Here is a 22,995-nt window from a genome sequence, read left to right as displayed (position 1 = left end):
GAAGGGTTGGGGGAGGAGGGAAGCAACAGGTGGGGTTGTTGCAGGGACACCCCCTAGAATGGCATGCGGCTCATCATTTCTGTGGGCTTTGACACGGAGCAGATGTGCTCTCTGGTTCTCTGATACACTGGCTCTCTAGTACACTTGCCCCATATTCTAGGCAAGACTGACTCTATTTTTAGATACAACATAAAGGAGGGAATGACCAGGGGGTCATTCCCCTTTTTGTCTTTGTGCCCTCGGCCGATCTCAGCGAAGGTCAGCCAGGAGCACCCATGACAGCAGCAGATGGTACAGAACGACTGACAACCATCATCTCATCACCAACTTACAATGGCACAGCAGACGGTACAGAACGACTGGTAACCGTCTCTGCTACCTTGCAAAGGCAAATGAATGCTACTGTGTAGTGCTGCAGTACCGCCTCTGTCAGCGGCATCCAGTACACATACGGTGACAGTAACAAAAGACAAAACGGGCTCCATGGTTGCCATGCTATGGCGTCTGCCAGGGCAATCCAGGGAAAAAGGGCGTGAAATGATTGTCTGCCGTTGCTTTCACGGAGGAAGGAATGAGTGACGACATTTACCCAGAATCACCCGCAACACTGTTTTTGCACCATCATGCATTGGGATCTCAGCTCAGCGTTCCAATGGTCGGAGGCGACTGTGGGAACTATGGGATAGCTATGGGATAGCTACCCACAGTGCAACACTCCAGAAATTGACGCTAGCCTCGGTACATGGATGCACGCCACCAAATTATTGTGCTTTGTGTGGCCGCGTGCACTCGACTTTATACAATCTGTTTTACAAAACCGGTTTATGTAAAATCGGAATAATCCTGTAGTGTAGATGTACCCTGAGTGTCACTGCTGATCTCCTGAGCCATCTAGTCCCCCGTACAGATGTATTACAAGTATAAGCACCGTTACTGATTCTGTTCAGGCTCTTGCACTGTCATCACTTCGGTATCAGAGTGCCTTTTAGAACAGCAGAATTCTCTGGGGCTATAAACAAGTGCCTGCTCCATGCTTATATGTCATACATTTTGCATACGTATGCTTGTACATCCCTATGCACCACTGGGGTCTTCATGTCCCAAATAGATTTTCTCACCTGTAGCAGAGAGCTGACTGACTTCTCTGGGGGTTGGAACTGTGAACAGATATAAAATGGTAAAACTTGGGTCAGAATGGAAGACCAGCGTCCTCAAAACTACTGAGAAATAAGAAACATTCCTTTGTTCTACACCGGAATGTGATAATGAGGGTAAGTCTTTATCAGACAGAACCCAGTTCCAGTCCAGTCTTGTTTCTTTTCTGACCCTGCATCCATTAGCAGGGGGATTTGATTTAAACCAAATTGATTTAAATCATGATTTAAATCACTAGTCAGGAAGACTCGATTTAATCATGGTTTTCTACATAGAAGTGCATTCTTGTTGGTTGTTATAACCTTAGTACATATTCTTCACAACTCAGAGATAGATGTAGGTTTCATTTTTGGAAGGTACACTGTATACACTTTTAAGCAGTGATTTATTTTGAAAACTTTTCAGATTAGTTTTACAGCTATATCAGAAAATGAATGATTGTTTGGTTATTTCATTTACCAAAGGTAATTGAAGCAGATAATTATGAAGTCACTGGGAGGTGAACTATCTCCAGTTCAACAGGTTAATTATTAATATTTGGAGGATTTTCTTGCCATGCTGTATTAGGAGGAGATCATCACCAGACAGACATTTAAATTGTTTTATTTAACTACAGCAATGTTAAGTATTCTGGATTTTTTTTTTTCACACAGCAAACATATAATATTTTAACAAAACAAGCAAATGTCTCTCCCTTCTCACATTTATCTCCAGACTTCTTCTCCTTGTCCAGATCTATTCTGCCTTCAACAATCTTCTATTCACTGAACTTTTTGAAACTTTGTACTTTTAGAGAGAGGTAAGGAGTTGACCCCGTGTACCCAAATTTGCAGAGGGACAATAGAGTTGAGATCTGTTATTTCTCACCTCTTATATTATTTATTGATTTTAAAAATATTTTTGCTGTTAACAAGCATGTTACCTCTGGAGACACAAATCCATAGTTTGAGAACTGCAAAACTAAGCATCTCTGATGGTATCTTTTAGACTGAGCACTGAGTCCAATTGGGTAGATAGAAGGATTAACCTAAATAATCTATACAGAAGCCTGTGGAACCCCATAAGGGTCCCTAATCCATGAACTACTGGAACTTATTTACAAATCTTTTCTGAAAACATTACATGAATATATTATTTCATACTATAGAATTAGAATTTATAATCCCTATTCCATGATAAGATACATTATAGCTGAAAGATATCTTAATTAAACTTATCTTTAGATAAGGTTTTTCTTCAAAAAGCATTTTATCAAAAAATCCGATTTAAATTAAAAAAATTCAATTAAAAAAAAATCATTGATTTTTATCCACGCTGGCAGGTAATAAGCACTGCTATTGTGCAGATTTTGTTTCATGCCTGTGTGAGGATTGAATAAAGGTTGGAAATCTGTCCCTAGTCCAAAGTCTTTTAGTTGAATAACAATGGGTCAAAAGCATTTGTAAGTAAAGCAATGCTTGGTGCATTTCCTGAAGCTGCTTGTAAAATTCTCTGGAATCCGAGTGCTAACAATTTCAATAAGCCAAAGCACAGCAACTTTCTCCCAAAACTTTGACGTCCCCCCAAGTCTCTTTCTCTGTGTTCCCAGCTCACTTTTCCTTTCTGTCCTCTTTCTGCAGAGTCAATGCCTGTGTAGATGTAATCGTCTCCGGTGTGAAGCTGTTGCAGGCACTTGGTCTTGATCCTGGGGATGGGAAAGATCATGCTATCTTGAATTCCAGAAAGGACCTGAAAGAAGCCTTCATCCATTTCATGCAGAAGGGGGCAGCTGCTGAGCGCTTCTTCAGTGATGCAGAGACCTTTGATCACATTGCACAAGCAGCCTCGGAGTACCCTGGGGCACAGGTGTGTTCTCTATTTTAAGGCTAGACTGAGAAGGCTCATTCCTTGTACATGAACAAACTGTATAGCAGCTTTCATGGCCCTTTTCATACTTCAGAATCATCGTGCAAGAGATTCCGGAAATAAAACTTTACACTGCTGCTTTACTGTATTAACTTTAGAAAAACTTGATCACTTTATATGAAGCTGCTAAGAATCTAAACACTCAGCTAATGCACAGATTCTTTCTTTGAAAGTGTAATTTTCCTCTAATGCCGCCTATCTGGTAGGATCCTAAAACGCAGAATGTTGAATTGTCTCTTCCTTCTGCACATCCCAGCCTGCCAAAATCTGCATAGCAGATACTTTGGCTCTGATAGTTTAAATGGCATTTACAAGAATGCTGTTGAATATAATGTAGGCAACAAATGAAATGTCTGTCTGTTTTATGACAGAGGGGCAGGGCTGATACCACAAAGAAGGCTCTAACTTTTTAAAATGGTGCAGGTGGTGAGGGCGTGGATCCAAGAATAAAGAACTGAAAACATTTCCATAAATTTCAGAAGCTGCACAATATAAGGCTTGGAAATGCACAACTCTCTGGCATTAGAGAGAGATAAAGAGAGTAGGCAATCTTTCTAAAACACCCGTCTCCTAGTTGATTCATCTGCTCTGATGTACATTGGGCCTTCTGGAGTTTTTTGCGATGTGTCCGTTTGGCACTTCGTGTTAAGGTAGATAATTTCTGCAGATTTATGTAGAGTTTTCCAAATGTTCTTCCAAGCCAGGAAAAGTTCTGAATTCCTCTGTAGCTGACTTCTTATTCTAGGTTTCCATGGTCTTCTGACTTTTTTGCAATTTTGTCTTTCTGTTGCATGTTTGCACCTTGACTTTCATGCCCGGGGTTTGATTTGTAACTGGAGTTTTCCTTTGTCATCACTCCCTCTTTCCCTTCTGTTTTTCATTTTCTGTCACTCCTTTAAATTGTTAACTCCAGTCATTTATCCCTGTCAAAAGGATTACGTTCTCCAGTCCTTCCCAACTATTGTTTGAACACTGTTGTGATACCATGGGTAGTCCATATTGTTTGGGTCTAGCTGAGCTGTGAAATCCAGAGCACCATTTTGGATTTGCTCATCTCAAGAAGCTTTACAGGCTTTGTTCTCTGTATATAGGGCCTATTGAGCACAGGTAGGAGGCTCGGGGAATGTTCAGATGGAATCCAAGTAGAAGCCAAGCTGTTTATGTCTCCAAAGGGCCCATTTGTGTGGAGGGAGTTGATGTTGTGGCTTTTGTGTGAGTTGTTGAGTTCACTGGACTTTCAAAGTGACCTTTTCTCTAGACATTCCAGTCCTTTTTATTTCATTTTCCTCTGGTCTCTGGCTTTCCACCTATTTTTCTCTTAAAACTAGTTCTCATAATTCCTATAGCTTTTGAACAATTCCCTGATTTCTACACTGCAAGGTGGGGAGGAGTTGAAGATCAACTTAGTCTGCAGAAGAGAAGAGTGAAGGGGGATTTGATAGCAGCCTTCAACTATCTGAAGGGGGGTTCCAAAGAGGATGAAGTTCGGCTGTTCTCAGTGGTGGCAGATGACAGAACAAGAAGCAGTAGTCTCAAACTGCAGTGGGGGAGGTCTAGGTTGGATATTAGGAAACACTTTTTCGCTAGGAGGGTGGTGAAGCACTGGAATGGGTTACCTAGGGAGGTGGTGGAATCTCCTTCCTTAGGGGTTTTTGAGGCCTGGCTTGACAAAGCTCTGCCTGGGATAATTTAGTTGGTGTTGGACCTGTTTTGAGCAGGGGGTTGGACTACATGACCTGAGATCTCTTCCAACCCTAATATTCTATGATTCTCTGATCTAAAACAAGTTCATATTGTGGTTTAGCTGCTTTGTGGGTTTGGTCTTGTACATGTTCATGCTGACTGGATTATGAATTTCACAACTTTTGTCTTGTAATGAATTTACCTGAAGGAGCTCCATATCTAGCAAAATAGTATCAACAGAAACAGTTAATTACAATAGCTCAGTAAATCTTGCATAATTTTTCAGTTACTTGGAATTCTGGCATCAGCTTGGCTTATGATGTGTGTCAGATTCTCTCTCATTTGTGAGCTTGATAAATCTTTTTTTATATTGTAAAACGATTGTTTGCACAGCTCACTAAAAAGGATAAAACATAACCTCCCCCCATAAAAATAACAAATTAAATGGATAGCATTTAGGAAAGCTTAGGGCGTGAACAAATTGAAATGTATGGTTGAGTGGGCTGTCAGAAGGCTAATACTGGCTAAATAACATCCTGGGTCAAAAATTGTTCAATTGGAGGAAACAGTCTTGGACAGAGAACTATGGAATTATTCTGACGCAGTCCCAGCAAAGCACATTGGTAACTTCATTTGTTCTGACAACGTTATTGCAGATATGTAGAACTCCATCTATAAAGCTATTAATATTACACACACATGCTTTATCTCTTACAGCTCTATGTAGGAGGAAACGCTGCCCTAATTGGTCAGAAACTTGCAACAAATCCAAACCTGAAGGTAAGTGTCTCAAAAACTTGGTTTTATTTAATTGTTTGTAATCAGGCTCCAAACCACTCGTATGTATATTCTGGGGATCACATCACTAGATTATGTTCCTTAGTGGAAGCTGAGTCTGACCCAGTACAACTGCTTGTTACACCACACAAAGAGGAAATGTATCTGGTTTGTAAGCTTCTCTATATCCAATATATTTTGTCTTAATAATAACATTCTTTTTGCTGTATCCCATGAGTTAGTCTTTTTATCACCACTGATTATGTATTGACATGGTCTTTAATAGACCAAATATGCATGATAGGGTGGTCTTGGTCCTCCTTTAATTTCTGCTGTCCTGTAGGATAGGTCTGTGAAATTCAGGAACTCTTTATGGTGCAGTGAGTGGTAGCCAGATTGTTTGTTTGTTTGTTTTGAAACAAATTCAGCCATGGGTGTGTTTGATGGCTCTCAGTATGGTACTGGGGAGCAACTGCTACACTTCCTGTTTTAATCCTGTGATGCCTGAAGTTGGGGTTTCCATACAATACAAAATACAGATATTCATTCTAGGCAATATTGTTTCATATAGAAATTTAGCTATATTGATAAGCAAATCAACTCACTGGGTGAATGTACTAGCAATTCACCATGGTTTCAAGTCTCATCTAAAGAAACACTTCAATTTTAGAAGATATTTCTAATAGACGTTTTTTCATGTTAGTTATTGCACAGTTTAGCAGTCTTTGGAGAGTGTCCCTCCCCCACCCTCTTTCTTAAACTGTATTGGAATATGAAGGGTGCTGTGAGTAGGAACAGATGTGCATTATTGGAATAGTCTTGAAAAACTTGTACAGCAGTTGATCATCAGCCCCTCACTTCAATGAAACTGGTAGCCATGATTCAAATCTTTAAAAAAAAATAAAATAAATAAAAATAAAAAACAAGCCTTGAGAAAGTATTGTGCACTGTCTGCATACATGCCCCTCCTGCCCCCCACCATTACTGCTAAGCAAACAGGTGAGTCAATCTGGGAGCAGTCAGAGTGACTTTGTTACCTTCAGGAAAATATGAAGAGTGCTACTTAACGAGTACAGAGAAGATGCTTACAGATTTTGCTCATAGAGGACATGCCACTGCATCCTTGTTTAGATTGTGTTTTGTTTTGTTTCTAGATCCTTCTTTGTGGTCCAGTTGGTCCTAAACTCCATGAACTACTTGATGATAATGTAATTGTCCCACCAGAATCTATGCAGGAAACTGATGAATTCCACCTCATCTTGGAGTATCAAGCAGGTACTTTGAATATTGCAGTACACTGAACATTAAAGGGGTACAAGACTGATTAGGTCTAGTTCATTGCCAAATATTTTCCACTGCAGCCCTAATCAAGGATTTCCAGAGGTTTGTTTGACCCATCAACTAAAAACAACAACTAAAAAAAAAAACCCTGCCAAAACTCCATGTAGCTATTTCATTAATCTTTGGGATTTCTTTCTGGTGCAAATTCAACCCCAGGTATACAGATTCCAGAATTGGAGTGGTGGTGACAAGAGGAGAGACCCAAACTGTAAAATGAGCTAGAGTAGAGAAGGCAAGGAAAAATGGTCCCATACTAAAAATCTTACTGTACATTGAGAGAGGAAATGGTGAGAATGGAACCAACCAGCCATATTCATTGCATCAAAGCAGGCGATTTATCTTATCTTTTCATACTGTCTTAATTTTATCTTTTCATACAATAAGGTTCTACATCTGCTATAAGGATGTGTGGGATTGTTCAGAAGAGACAATCCCTAAGATGGTTTCCTTATTAAATAGTTCACATAGAGCATGAAAACCACTGCAGTAACAGTACCTTTCCCGTTGCATGGTGATTCCCCATAAATTAGAGGATTGTATTTAGTCATTTGGGAGACCTCTGAGGAAAACCTGGCCATGGCAATAAGTGGCATTGACGATTCACTAAGTGGCACTGTGCCCCTGAACCAGATGCCCCAGAGTCATGACTTGGGCACTGTGTTCCTAGAGAGTGCCATCTTTGGAATGCAGTGTAAAACCAAACTATCAATCCTTTGTGGTCACTGTATCATCTGGTAAATATGCTGATCAGATCCTAACCTGAGAGAATTACATCTTGCCTCTTAAACTTCCATCTATGGTTTCAGTTGAAGAAGCTATTCTTCACTTTCCTTCCTAAAACCTGTTGTGTATTTTCGCTGATAAAGAATAGCTGTCATGTTCCATTCCTAGTGTTTTTGCATCAGTGATCGGTGATCCCACTGTAGTCTGTAAATTATTTTAGGATCTTTCTGGATGAAGGGGCTATGCCAAGAATTCTTGACTGCACCTTGACTGCACTTAACTTTGCCTGTTCTCATTATGTTTTCCTCCCTTTCTAGCTCTTTGTATGTCCCAGTAGTAGGTCTGTATTGGTAGGTGGTGGCCACTTGCATAGAACTGGACATCTAGCTACCTGTGAATGGGTCTTCTGGGAGAGGAGATCACGAATCCAGAGCTTCTTTACTTGTCTTTTAGATTGTCTTTAGCTTTGGAAATATTTTCAGGAACTGATGCTGTACAATCGCCTGTTAGATTTAGCTGTAATGAAAAATATACTGGCATAAACCTGCCTCTCAAGTTGAAGTGACTTCGGCCTCCCAGTAGTAGATCTGACTTAGCAGAAGTCTGTTGTAGGGCACCAATTTACAGGTGAGACAATTGTCCTGGTTTTTCCCCAACTATGAGATTTAAAAAACCCAAACCTGTGCACTGTGGTGGTGAAGTGTCAAGGTGATAGATACCTTATTCAAAGCTCGAAGGTGTTTCTGGTTTTATAATGTATTTTTAAGCTTTCTGCATGTCAGTAAACTTAAGGACTGTGTAAGTTATCAGTATTAGCAGCTGTCAGTGTTGGAGCTAATCTGGTAGCTCCATCTGTTCCGTGAGCTGCAGTAGCCTGCTAGGTGAACAATCATCTTAAACTATTTTGAAACTCTCTTTGCCTTTGAACTGTGGTCCCTATAAATGCTGTATCCTGCTCCAATGCTGTTATATTGCTGTCCTATCAGATTTCACTCAGAGCTACGTATCTCTGTGTGCTGTAAGCTGAAGAATGTAAATAGTCTCACCATTGCCCTAAAACAGTATTAGCTTAGAAGGTTTGATTAGAAGTGTATATCCTAAGCAATGTCTGTGGGTATAATTACAAAACACCTGGACTTCTGTGTTAACATTAAAATAGACTGACAGCCTTCACTGAGTTCAAAAAGAGGGCACCATATAGTCTGAACTCTTTCTGCATGTGGCTACCTGTAACCCAAGGACTAAGACTACTTGGCTTTCTTTTGCATAGTGGCAATGAACAAGACGAGTGAAAGCTGTCTTTTCCAAACAGAAACTGAGCAGGACTTTCATAGGTATCTGAAATGCTGCATGTGTGGTTAAAAAGTTTACTCTATCATAGCAGCAGGCTCCAGAATGACCCCAACACTTACAAAAGCCTATGCTAATTAAACTCTCTAGTACCTCCCTTTTTATTGCATCCTGATTTTATGAACTGAGAGCTTTCTTCCTCAGAGTTTTCTTCCTCCAGAACTCTCGATATGGGCCAGCTAACCACAGTTGACATGTCTTTGCCTTATAGCCAATGGAAAACGCTGCTTGCTTTGTGTAGATTTGTTCTTCCTCTGTTCCAGGAAGCATGTATGAAGTACACATTCCATGTGGATGATGGGCACCTTTGTCTTCCCTAGATGCTGCTTTAGTGTGAAATGCACTGCTTTATAGTTCCCTTGTGTAAACCAGTTGAGCTATGGATGTTGTGTCCTCCATAGACCTTAACATACTGCACTGTGAAGCTCTTTATAACATTTTTCTGATGGGCAGCTTGAGTTAAATCCAGTGTTGTTGGCTTGATGTCGGCATGAAAACAGCCTAACCAGACACTGATTTCATCATCCATCAGTCTGTAAGATCTGAGCAAACAAACTCACTCACTGGCTCTCAGGTCTGGAGGTTCTCTCCCTGATTACCTCATAAATGCTCCTGCTTGGGCAACTTTCAGTCTCGTAACCTTTCCTCCCTTCAAATTGCAGGTAGCAATACAAGTAATGCTTTTTGTCCTTCTACCTGGCTCTGTCCCTACATTCCCCATCCCCTTCGGGCTGTCCCCCCCAGCCCCACTCCGCCACAACCCATTTACCATAGCTGGTGTATGGATTTTTTGTGTGTACTCCAGTGTTGAGGTTATATCTGTAGACAGCTGGGAGTTAGTGAACAGCTGACCAATTAGACTGTGGTTTGTGTGGTTTCTGTGTCCCTGTTAGACTCTAACACAAATTTACCTATTTTTTCCCTTTACCTCAGTGTCCAGAGGTACCCGGTGGGGTTGGGTGAAACCATTTTGTATATATTCAGGCCTAAATATGACACACAGCACAAGTGTCAAGTATTGATCAGGTGGTCAAACTCTACCTAGCTAGGTCTCTAGGGAGCCATGCCAGCTGATTGATGCTGGGATTCCAGTGAGGATCCAGAAACTATCCTCTAGTTATTTGGTTTAATTGTTTTATTGTTGATTGGGGGATTTCTTCCTAGGTGAAGAATGGGGACAGTTGAGAGCTCCCAATGCCAACCGCTTTATCTTCTCCCATGACCTATCAAATGGAGCCATGAACATGCTGGAAGTGTTTGTGTCCAGCCTGGATGAGTTTCAGCCAGACCTTGTAGTGCTCTCAGGGCTTCACATGATGGAAGGGCAGAGCAGGGAAGTGCGTGAGAAGAGACTTCTGGAGGTAAGAACCTGAGCACTGTACCATCTCCTTCATTCCAGCCTCAGTAAACACTGTAGCACAGGGTGTTCACTTCCTGAGAATTCAGCATGCAGTTATAGGATGTCTTTGCTTGATTTGCCTTCCTCCTATTGTGGGCCAAAGGCTTGTACTCTGAAAGTGTACAGCTAACATCATGAGCTCTAGTCTTATGGGTTGGTTGAGATCCTCTAATATTGACATTACTGTTTGTTGGATCTAGTGGAGTCTTCAAGGAAGAACCTGCCACACTGGTGGCTAGACTGTGGTGGATTTATCTAGTTATTGGAGCCTCATCCAGTGGCTGAATGCACTGTGTTCCATCCCATGTTAGCATAGTCAAGGCTGCAGCTGAGACCCCTGTATTCTGTAGGCAGTAGCTGTGTCAGGTAATCCAAAAGGGATTCTTTCCTTTTTGAAGCAGAAGTTGCACTGAGCCTCTCTTGTGTGGAAGTTGCTCTTTGTTTATCTTACAGCTGACTGCCTCCTGATTCAGTGTGTTCTCTTGTGCTTCAGGAGCAAGCATTTGGGGCTGCTTCATGTCTGGAAAGTCTTCTGCATTGGGCAGTTAGACAAATGCAGGATTGGATCTAGATTATGGTCTGATGCTGTTGTGCTCTGAGAGTGAGAAAGCTAGAGGCTGCTCCTATTTCTTCCTCTGAGCAACATAGTCCTTTTGCCAGCTAGATAATTTAGAAATAGAAATCTAACTGCATCCAGATATGAGCAGGTTAGGGTGCCTATATCTGAGCCCAAAAGCTTTTATTTATTCTGTTTCTTAAAGATGTCTTGCCTTCCCTTCTGCAGGCTGTGACTTCCATCTCTGATATCCCCACTGATATCCCCATACACCTGGAATTGGCCAGTATGACTGACCAGGATCTCATGAGCAAGATTATGAATCAGGTAACCAAAAGGACAGGGTATACCCACTTCACTCTCTGTCCGTATCAATCACTGGTGCAGCACACAGACTGACTGGTGGGTGATCGTAAATGGAAATTTAGGATTGGGGTTGCCTCTTCTGAGAGCAATGAGTATCTTAGGTATAAAGCCTGCAGAGCCATTGTATTCCGGCTGAGGTCACTGCTCCGCTGAGGTTCCCACACCCACTCAACAGTGCATTAACAGGAGAAGTGTAACGATCTATGTTTTCATAATTGGTAGTAAACAGTGTTTTCTTTAGTATAAAGGGAATATCTGTCTTGGAAATACCTTAATGAAATATCCTACTGAGAGGATATCATCCGATGTTCTCAGCCAGTCAACACTCTGTTTTCCTAAATTATCTGAGGTCAGCGTTAGGTGATGTGTGCAAAAATCAATGTACTCAGCAGCTGAAGTTGCATGATTTACTGTAGGCAAACACTTGGATTCTACTGCCTTGTTGCTCAGAGCCATCAATCTCCTTTGCAACTGCGGTAGGGAAATAACCCAAGCCATGATCTTTCATATGAACCCAAGAACTCTCTGTAAATTCGGATGATTTGACATGAGTAATCTCAGACAGTTGTTTCAGATTTAGCAGCCCTATAACTTTCTGATAGCTGCAGTTCAAATCATGGTTCTGGTTTTTTTTTTTTTTTTTAAATACTTAGGCTTCTGAAGCTTCTTTCAGATGTTTTTGCATACATACCACTCAATGCTCCCTCATTCAAAGGGATGTCACTCCTCCTTTTAGTCCCCAAATTGCATATGTTTTGGCTTGGAAGGATTAGATTTTTATTTTTAAATGTCAATAAACATAAATTTGACTGTGCATGCGTAAGCCAACATACTTCCATCGATGATCGTTGAAATTTACAGATAGGCAAAGTAAGAAAAATGCTGCTTGAGAAATTATTAGTTTGATTTAAGGCTGTTTACTTTGTATATTTGGACAGGCGATGTTGACAATTTGTGTTTTAATGGTTATAAAGCTTTAACTTTTTTGAATCTCAACATCTGCTGTCATTAAATAAATGTCTGACCTCCCCCCCCATAATTTTCTACAACTGTGAAAATTTAAATCACTGAAGGTAAAAATAAATGTTTAAAACCCATAATTTTGCACAATTGTGAACATTTAAATAGATAAAAATCTTTAAAAAAAGCTTAAAAATACACATCTGTCAAAATTATAGGGAAAAAACTGAATTCTGCCAAGCCTACCTGTGTTTCATTTGGATTTCATATTCTGTTACTTTCAACAATGAAAGTTATTTATATTGGAAATAAAATGACAAAATGGAGGCTACAGAAAGTTATCTGTGCTGAACGAACGAATTCCACAGCATGTTACGTTTCTTGCATGAATAATTATTTTGTGTCCCTTATTTTGGATCTTTGTCAGAGGTTGTGTCCCACATTTGGGCCTTGGCAGATTGATCCATCTCTTCCAAACTGCTGCACAGCTGTATTAAGAGGAGTGAATTAGATTTTTTTTGTATTCATGTAGTAGAAGTGAGTAGAGTCTTGGGTGGATGTTTTTTAGTTGTATTCTGATTTTGCTCCTCTTAGATAAAGGCAAAGCTAACTCAACCCAGTTTGGACATGATTTCTGTCCCCTCCACAGCCTCGGTTGTCACTGGAACCTTTCCCCTTCTTTTTCTCCACATGTATTCAGTTGGAAAGTAGAATGCCTGGCTTCTTCTGCTGCCTTAGTATGGATCAGTTGGATAGGGTGCTTGTGCAGAGAAATATGCTTCAACCTTCCCAAGAAACCAAATTTATTTCCCCCCCATGTGCACGCAATCTGTGGCCCTAAGGGTCAGGAGTCCCCCACACCCACTCCGTTATGCACAATAGCTAAGAATGTACTGTGACAACAGAATATTTTTAAAATTAGGAAGCTGGGAAATCTGATTCTACCTCTAAGTCTGAAGAAAAACTGTCGTTCACTCTGTTTCTGTTAGCAGGTCTTCCCCCTGGTGAACTCTGTTGGGCTAAATGAACAGGAGCTGCTGTTCCTTACCCAGTCAGCCTCTGGTCCTCATGCCTCCCTTGGTTCCTGGAATGGAGTTCCAGACGTGGGCATTGTCAGTGACATCCTTTTCTGGATCCTGAAGAAGCATGGAAGGACCATGGACAAGGCATCTGATCTTACCCGCATCCACTTCCACACACTGGCCTATCACATTCTGGTTACAGTGGATGGCTATTGGGGCAACCAGATAGCAGCTGTGGCTGCTGGAGCCAGAGTGGCAGGGACACAGGCTTGTGCAACTGAAACCATTGATAGTGACAGAGTCTTTCTTAAAGCTCCCTTGGAGTTCGTGACCTCCCATACAGAGGTACCCTCCAAAATCTCTTTAAATCCAGGTGATCCAGTGGCACAATGGCACAGAGAGGGAATCTCATTTCATTTCACCCCTGTTTTGGTGTGTAAAGATCCCATCCGGACTGTGGGACTTGGAGATGCTATTTCAGCTGAAGGACTCCTATATTCAGAACTATACTCTCAGTAGCCTATGGAGATGAGACACCTTTTTCTCCAAGAATATAGTGTCTGAGGAAATGTGGTGTTCTCAAGGGGATTTCAGACAGTATGGCTGGGGGTGGAATTTGGGATATTAAACAGTCTCTGGATATTATCTGAGAAGAGCCAAAGAATACATTCCAGCCACTTGGCAGTGACTTGAGAGTGTTTCTCATGTTAATGTAAAAGTTGTAGGATTTTAATTCGGAGACTGGCTTTTTGTCTTTGTCTTAAGCGTGTCGGGAGGAGGGAAACTGATACCAAAATCCCTGTTTGGAACAGAGTTGCTGATTGTTAATTTAAGCCAGTTGTGTCTATAGTGCTTGAAAGCAAGGCAGCCAGACAGAATTTCATGCTTATGAATCCCAGGGAGTACACAGCAGTCTTCAGCCCCGTCTTGCTTCTGATAAAGCAAAAATAAAAGGCTCTTCCATTATCTCCTAGCAGCATATTTCTACATGACAAGAGCAACCCTTCCACTTGCTCAGTATTGTGATCATATCACTTATTGACAAAATTACCTCTCAACCTCAGCACCCCAAGCGTAGGAGGGAGCCAGAGTAAACAGTGCTGAAAAGTGATACGTACTGTACATATTCCCTAAATGCACAGAGAGCTTCACTGGAAGCTCTGTAAATTGTTTTGGGTATTTGCACAGCTGGGGATGAGAGCCTGAATACACACAAGCTCCTTTTTAATTTCTGGATAGGTCAGAGTAAGATACTGAAGACCTGTCCTTTGGGGGATAGCTTAGGTGCTTGTTTACCTTAAAATGAGCCTCAAATCTAAATGTGGCTTAGTTGCACAGAAATCGCCCTGTGTTTCAGCTAGCGAGGCTCACCATTCTTTCCTTTGTGGTGTATGCTCATGCCAGCCTCATCCTCCAGTTTATGGATAGGCTATTGCTGATGAAGACTTGATTTATTTTTATGCTAGTGCTGTTGCGTAATTCTTGGACCTGCATATCTTCGATTTGGAGGGGTCTGGTTCTTTTGGGTGGTCTCTGGACAGGAGAGTCATTACTGGTTTTAAGGTAGCTGAACTGATCTGTCCTTCACATGCTAGAAATCCTCTCCAAGTACTAGTGAGAAATGCTAGGAAGACGACTTCCAGTTGAGATTGGAAGTATGTTTGGTGTGTGTAGGACAGTTTGTTTATTATGAATTGCCCGTGTGCATATAATTAGGCAACCTCGTACATCACAGAAACAGCATGCGCATTTTACTGTCAGCACCACAAGAAAATTGCCTTGTAGCGTATATTTAGCTTAGCATTTTTTTTTAATTAAACATGTTGTTTAGAGTATCATTTTTCTCTTGGTACAACTTGTCTCAAGAGCATTGTACTAAGGCTTTCTGTGTTGCCTGCTTCCCTTTGAGGATAAGCTGAAACTGTAAGCCTACGCTTGCACAGAAGCAAAATACAAGTCTACTTCAGTGCTGATTGAAAACTCAATATGACTGGCATGGCTATGTAATGGTTGATAAATGTTGCTACTATCTTCCTGGCTATCTGTTGAAAGAGCTCACACAATAACCAGCTGAAACTGGAAGGCAACATCCTGCAGTTCCTCACTCCATGCTTTCTGTGCCCCAAACCAACTCCAGTTAACTCAAATGTGTTTTTCCAGGCCAAACAATGGAATAAACAAAACATGAGTTTCACCCAGAACATTTCTCATACACTTGTAGGACACCGTATGTCTATGAGGGTCTCCTTCCTATATCTGACAGCCATAGTGCCAGCTCATCACCACTGCTTGGTATTTTGAACTGCTTTTGTTGACTAATAGAAGTGGAAAAATTACTCTAGCTATTCCAAGTGCTGTTATTTCAGTTATCCGAGCTGTAATGTCATTGTTGCCAGCTCTAAATTATACTCAAAGTTGTCTCATTGCTTTGAAGCTCTGAGCTAGAAAATGAAATCAGCAGAGTTAAAAGCTGGTTTTCTCTCTGAGCATTAAAAAAATCCCCCCAACTGTGGGCATGTGAATGAATGTTAGCCAAATGGGCTGGGGGAAAAAAAACCAGTATTTGTTTCACTTTTGTGAAGGGAAGGCTAGAGTAGCATGAGTATCAAATATGCTTTGAAATAACTTTGAAACTGTTCTCACCTGCATTTCTCTCTTCTCTATATTACTATGAATCATGCTATGAAACCCACATAGGTAGGTGATCCAAAACTTGATTAGCGTTAGGCTCCTGTGCAGGACTTTCCCAGCTGTTCTGTAGGCTGGGCAGTGTCTTACCTTCCAACTGTTGCTGACACAATGCTTGAGCTCACGAGCATGGCACTAAGCCAGCAGGCCTTGGCATTTAGTTGCTGGTTAAGGGCAGCTGCATTTGTGATATGTTATTTCTATCAGTATCCAGCACAGAACTTGCTTAGTTATACAGCTGCAATATTTACCCTTATCCTTTCCTAAATTTGACCAAAACAATCCATCATTTAAACCTCTCTTTAAATTGTTTAAAATAAAGTCTGGCAAAAAATACCTTGTGGATCAGTGCAGGGCAGATAGCCCTTGAAGTTGCTTCACAGTGTCCTTGGTGCTGTGATTCCTGCCCTTCAAGGATAGAGCTGATTCCAGACTCAGCCATTTAAATTCTAGGGCTCCATTTTTAAGGGCTGTTTTGCCACATGAAGATGCCCAGAAGTGTCACTAAACTACTTACTTTTCTTCCTGCGTCTCAGCTCTTTCCCTGTGCAATGTGGGAAAACTGGCTAGGTCCACTCTTGGTAGGCCTTCCTTTTAAAAGGAAGGGGTGGGGGGAGGGAAAGCAGGTCCTGAAATTGTCCTATCATTTACCTTAGCCTTAAGCACCTCTCAGTAGAGACTGCATCAGCTGATGGATCCTAGGCTGTTGATTTCATTCAGTTGCAGTTGTGGAGACGCCAATTCTGTGTATCTGCAGAAACTTGATGTGGTGCAACCTGCAGCGTGTGGGTTTGTCTTTTTCTTTCTCTCTCAAGAAAGTTATTTTAAGAATGGTTACGAATTTTAAGGTATAACTGCTGCTTCTGACTTTTGCAACACTGAAATACAAGGGATTATTGGCAAAATAAAAGGCATGGCCTATGTTAGACTGTGAAATCCATTGGCAATGGCTGTGCTCTGCCTTGAGTTACATGTTGTAATTATGTGTTGAACTTTAAGGAACAACTGAGTAATTATGTGCCACAGACAGTTTTCCAATCATTTTCTGAAATATGGTGAAGTGGCAATTGGGAACAGACTCTTGAGAGAATGGCAAAAGCATAGCATAACCCAGTCTGATTACATTAGTAATCTGTACCAGTTTCTGCATATATTTTTTCTCAGAGCTTATTGCTTAGCTGGGAAAAGAACACTATTCATTTGTAGATATCCCACTGGTTTTTTGCATTAATCTTGAGATATCTGGCATAGGTTCTGGTATACATGCATAGAGCAAATTATTTTAAAGTGGCGCTGTCAAGTACTTCTGGCCCAAAACCAAGCTATTGGAGGAGGGTGGTAGTGGTGGTGCTTGTGTTTTTAGAATCTAGGTATCTATTCACTAGCTAATATAATACAGTGCTATTAGAACGTAGTCTACTGAAAAGTATGGAAAGCACACATGCAGCAGCTGTACTCAACCTGGTTACTGCACCAAGCAGTTATCAGCAATAAGAAAAGGCTGAGCAAGCCAGAGGAACGGATGCTTCTCAAAGCAGATCCACTGCCTTTATTTTCCTTTGCACTGGGTGAGACTTACTGTTTACAACCCTTTGTCTTTCACCAGCCAACTAAAGCAGAGGCTACAACAAAGTACTTTATTTGAATGACAGATATGAGAATAGAGCAGAGATATTACTAAATAGATGAGACAAGCCCCCTTCCAGCTCTGAGTGAGGTTGAGAAGTCTAAACTGGATATATGAATGGAGTTGGATCACTTCTTGCTGCCTTCTCGCTCTCTCCTTTCTTAATAGAATATACACACACAGGGGGTTGGCTGAATTTGATTATTTTTTTTATAGTTAGATACTGATTCTAAAAGCTTTTTTTAGATTATTAATTTAAATGTTCATGGTTGTGGGAAATTATTGGGAGTCAGTAATTTAATGACAAAATTAATATTAATATTGAGATTCAAAAAGTTAGTTACCTAAATAGCACTAATGCAAGCAATACAATACGTTTTGTACACATTAAGGTGGAACTCTAAGTAATTCTCAAGCAGCATTGGTTTTACTTGGGCTATCTACGTTTTGATCATCATAGCTGGAATTACTTTTTCATGGGTTTGTGTGTGTACAGTGAGATCACGGTTTATTGACATGTAAAGACTAATCTTTCCAAGCCTAAATACATATGTGGGGCTGGTGCCCTCTACATTGGGTTTATAACAGGAATGTTCTCAAAATGTAATCAGACTACATAAGAACGGCCATCCTGGGTCAGACCAAAAGTCCATGTAGCCCAGTATCCTGTCTTCTGACAGTGGCTAGTGCCAGGTGCTTCAAAGGGAATGAACAGAACAGGCAATTATTGAGTGATCCATCCCCTGTTGTCCATTCCCAGCTTCTGGTGAACTGAGGCTAGGGACACTCAAAGAATGGTGTTGCATCCATGCCCATCCTGGCAAATAGCTATTGACGGACCTATTCTCCATGAATTTATCTAGTTTCTTTTTTTAACCTTGTTATAGTTCACAACATCCTCTGGCAAGGAGTTCCACAATTTGACTGTGCGTTGTGCAAAAAAATGCTTCCTTTTGTTTAAAACCTGCTGCCTAATAATTTCATTTGGTGACCCCTAGTTCTTGTGTTATGAGGAGTAAATAACATTCCTTATTTACTTTATCCACACCCGTCATGATTTTACAGACCTCTATCATATCCCCCATTAGTCATCTCTTTTCCAAGTTGAAAAATCCCAGTTTTATTAATCTCTCCTCATATGGAAGCCGTTCCTTACCCCTAGTAATTCTTGTTGCCCTTTTCTGAACCTTTTCCAATTCCAATATATCTTTTTTGAGTTGGGGCAACCACATCTGCACACAGTATTCAAGATGTGTGTGTACCATGGATTTATATAGAGGCAATATAATATTTTCTATCTTATTATCTATCCTGTTCTTAATGATTCCCAACATTCTGTTTGCCTTTTTGACTGTTGCTGCACATTGAGTGGATGTTTTCAGAGAATGATCTAAAGTGACTCCAAGATCTTTCTTGAGTGATAACAGCTAATTTAGACCCCATCATTTTATATGTATAGTTGGGATTATGTTTTACTTTGCATTTCTTAACACTGAATTTCATCTGCCATTTTGTTGCCCAGTCACCCAGTTTTATGTTCTAATGAAGTTTCTTGCATAATAGCTCAAGTGGGATATAACCCTTGACCAGACTGAAATCTCAGGGAATTGTGGGATGTCAGACTTCTGTCTGTTGGGTTTCCCTGAGAAAAAGGAACAAACACAGGTTGGCCATTGTATACGCAGCACCTACTATTTCAGAACCAGCAATGGGAAAGGCATATATGAAACTGGCTGTGATTTTTAAAACTTAATCTGGTGTCATCCTGCATCAGGAATGGCATCTGAAGAACAAGCCATGGCACCTAGGGGTGAATGATCTTGTTAAAATGCAAGAGCCAAAAAGCTTCCTTAAGAACTTCTCAGGAAAGCTGCTGTTTGACAAAACAAACTAGTGCAAGGATTGGCAACTTTTGGCACGTGGCTCATCAGGGAAATCCGCTGGCAGACTGGGACAGTTCGTTTACCTGCAGTATCCGCAGGTTCGGCCGATCGCAGCTCCCACTGCCCGTGGTTCATCTTATAGGCCAATGGGAGGTGCAGGAAGCAGCAAGGGCCAAGGGATGTGTTGGCCACCCCTTCCTGCAGCCTCTATTGGTCTAGAACTGCAAATTGCGGCCAGTGGGAGCTGTGCTTGGCCGAACATATGGATGCTGCAGGTAAACAAACTGTCGCGTCCTGCCAAAGGTTGCTGATCCGTGAACTAGTGTCTGAGCCTACCTTTTTTCCACTGTACAATATTTGTGAAGCACTGCCACAGGAAATTCTGTTTCTGTTTAGTTTGACTTGGGGGAGGGGAGAACACATGGGGGAACCTTCCTTGAGGTAAAATTAATGTGTCTTTTCTATTGTAAACATCCTGGGATGTGAAGTACTTTTTATATGCTATGCTTTGATTTTTGTAGTGCATTTCTGTATAGAGTTTGTCACACTATTTTAGTAAAGCTTTTTTTCTCCAATCAGCTTACAAAGTTGTATGTCTTGGTAGAAGGGGCTTTGCTAAGTGCAAACCCATCTTCCTAGTTTGGAACAGCATGTGTGTGACTTAATTCTAGGCTACTCTTGGCTGAAATGATAGCCTTTGCTGCAAGTCCTTTCCCTTAGAGCCTATTACTAGAGCCCGATGTGGACACAAAATTTGTATCTGCAAACATGGTCCATGGCTATCTTCATCAGTGGATGTAAATTTGCAGAGCTCTACTTACTCTAGCACATGTTCTTGTGAGGTGGCTTAGCACGCCTGTCTTTTGCCTACCCAGAAGGTAGATGGGACAGCGTAAGCAGGTCTGGTGTGGATGTACTCAAAAGAAGCTGGGGCACCTATGGCTCTAGAAATCAAACTCTCAGCTCTTTCTGAGCTGCTGGTGTTTCCCTCTTACATACCTCTTGATGGAAAACTGTCACTTCAGTATTATGTTTCAGGCCAGCTGCTTGTTTGGGGGAAAGGGGAACAAAAACAGAAATTCCACTGAAAAATCCCTACACTTACTTTTCTTTCATTACCAGTCTTCCTCACTCTCCATCAGGCAGGTCAAATGTGGAGAGTACTACTGTGAAGCCATTGTATGCAAAACCACATGCTGAGCTCCAGTTCCATTTATTATCCTCATCATCTACAGTCTATATTTACACATTTAAAAATGCTCCCCAAATTTAAATTCCCTCTTCACTCATGTCAAGTCTAGAGAGTAACAAGGTCCCATAGTCTGAGTCCACAGAAGGCGAATGCTCTGTTTGCAGGGGTGGCTCTAGGTATTTTGCCGCCCCAAGCACGGCAGGCAGGCTGTCTTCGGTGGCTTGCGTGCGGGAGATTCTCGGTCCCGCAGCAGCCTGTGGGTGGTACCCCAAAGCTGCGGGACCAGCGGACCCTCTGCAGGCGTGCTGCCGAAGGCAGCCTGTCTGCTGCCCTTGCGGCGACTGGCAAAGTGCCCCCCCCCAGGGCTTGCCACCCCAGGCACGTGCTGGTGCCTGGAGCTGCCTCTGTCTGTTTGATCCCCTCTGTCTACTTCTCCCCAAAGGTTATTTAAAACACCTCTTAATATACCATCCATGTGTGTAGTCTGTAAACATGAAATCCCTGTTGTAAAAGCATCAGATGATCTTAGCATCCAGCAGCCTAAAAAAAAAGGGGCCACACACTTCTGGGGACAGGGCAAGTAGGATGTAGCTCTTCAGGTATCTCCTCTGTTCTGAAGACCAAGGTTTGTGGCTCCTCATGAACCACACCACATTGCAAAATTGTCAGTAGGCCAGCAGCTGCTTGAATCAGTTAAGTGTAGCAAACGTATTTCATAACATGCTAGAAACAGTCCTTTCCCCACCCCTTTCCTTCCTCTGCTTCCACAGATACTGTTCAGAGTAAGATTAACAGTTCAACCAACAGTTCACTACCATGCAGACTAGTATTGGGGGCAGGAGGAGAAGCCTCAGGGTATGGCTACACTTGCAGCTGTACAGAGCTGGGAGTTAGTTAAACCTGTCTTCGTACAGCTGAGTAGGGAAAGCGCTGCAGTCTGGCCACACTGACAGCTGCCCGCACACTGTCGTGGCCACATTTGCAGCATCTGCAGCAGCACTGGGAGTGGTGCATTATGGGCAGCTATCCCAGCTTTCAAGTGGCTGCAACGTGCTTTTCAGAAGGGGTAGGGTGGAGTGGAGTGTGACAGGGAGCATGGGGGAGAGAGTGTGGATTTTTGGAGCTGACACTGTCAGCAGCTGCAAGTTCTGACCCCTTCCCCCACCCCTCTCTCGCTCACTGAAAGCACCAGATAAGCAGCCTCCCCGAAACGGACACTCTCCCCCCCGCACGCTGTGCTGCTTCTCTCCTCAAGCCCCCTCTCTTCAAGCAAACACTAGCTGTGGGCATTCCAAAGGAAGCTCATTCACAGCAAACAGTAGCTGTGTTTTGTTATTTTGATAAGCAGCTTCGGGAGCCCTGAGTTCACAACAAAACAAACAGAGGCATCACACCAAAACAAAGAGCATAATCTTTACTTAAAAGCACTATGGGAAGCTTCCGGAGGTCAGTTACAGCGTAGTAAGATTATTCCCTGTTTACTCTGGCACCCCAGCGCTATTCTCTTTATTCCTCTTGTCGAGGTGGAGTACGTGCAGCGCTGTAGCCAGGGAGATACAGCGCTGTATGTGCCTTGCCAGTGTGGACGGGGAGTAAGTTACAGCGCTGTAAAGCCACCACCAGTGCTGTAACTCTCAAGTGTAGCCAAGGCCTCAGGCTTCCCGTTTCAGTGGATCACCTTCCCATGGGCATAGGCAGTCACCATTCCATGGTCTGGTCACCTATTTTATGTACAAACACAAGTGGCTGTCCCCTCCCTAGTCTGAAAGGGGTTTTAATGTAAGGTACAAAGCAGTACCTCAACAAGAGGGATTCAAGCAACTTTGTTTTGCTTATAAAATTAATAAATCTTCCTCTGCCCACGTTTAACTATATTGCACCTAAATGCTGAAGAAACTGCACAGAGAGGTTTGAAGGGGGGATGCTGATGCTGAAGCAAATTGTGTTTATAAAAAAAATTCTCTCCGTACTTTAGAAGTCAAGAGCACTCCTTGCCCAGCTTTGTGCTCTTCCAGTAAAAATCAATCCTCTCACATGCACCCCATGGAAATGACAGTAACATTCAGCATGACTATTTCAATATAAAACTGCACTTCACGTGATACCTAAATCATAACTAACTGATCATTCTAGTAAGTTGCTTCCCATTTCACCTACTGTTTGTCTTGTATACTTAAATTGTAAGCTCTCCAGGGAAAGAACTGTGTTTTGTACAGCACCTAGCCCAGGGGGGGCCTTGATCCAGAGGGATGCCTCTAGGAGCTACTGTAATACCAAATAACTGCAAACCAGTTAAATGGGGTGTGAAGAAGTCAAACCTAGTTTAAACAGGGCACTTCTTTGGTTACAAACCAAAAATTGTGAACTG

General features: G+C 41.9%; 1 protein-coding gene across 4 annotated transcripts in view; it reads left to right on the top strand.

Moving 5' to 3' along the window:
• Window positions 1-20,010, top strand: part of ADPGK (ADP dependent glucokinase) — a 29,142-nt gene extending 9,132 nt beyond the window's left edge. Inside the window, exons 1-7 of one of the 4 annotated variants that reach the window (XM_032805350.2) lie at window positions 1,184-1,271; window positions 2,775-3,000; window positions 5,461-5,523; window positions 6,675-6,795; window positions 10,099-10,295; window positions 11,118-11,216; window positions 13,205-20,010. In XM_032805350.2, the coding sequence (XP_032661241.1) occupies window positions 2,908-3,000; window positions 5,461-5,523; window positions 6,675-6,795; window positions 10,099-10,295; window positions 11,118-11,216; window positions 13,205-13,756 (1,125 nt within the window). In that variant the 5' untranslated portion in view covers window positions 1,184-1,271; window positions 2,775-2,907 and the 3' untranslated portion in view covers window positions 13,757-20,010. Of the gene's footprint in view, window positions 1-1,183; window positions 1,272-1,757; window positions 1,955-2,774; window positions 3,001-5,460; window positions 5,524-6,674; window positions 6,796-10,098; window positions 10,296-11,117; window positions 11,217-13,204 lie in introns of those variants that run through there. The other 3 variants (XM_075069477.1, XM_032805349.2, XM_032805348.2) reach the window with 3 other exon arrangements.
• The last annotated feature ends 2,985 nt before the right edge of the window (window positions 20,011-22,995 follow it).

Source organism: Chelonoidis abingdonii, chromosome 9, assembly GCF_003597395.2.
Source record: "Chelonoidis abingdonii isolate Lonesome George chromosome 9, CheloAbing_2.0, whole genome shotgun sequence".
NCBI lineage: Eukaryota > Metazoa > Chordata > Testudines > Testudinidae > Chelonoidis > Chelonoidis abingdonii.
Note: the sequence above shows the minus strand (reverse complement) of the source record. Positions and strands in the feature narration are given on the sequence as shown.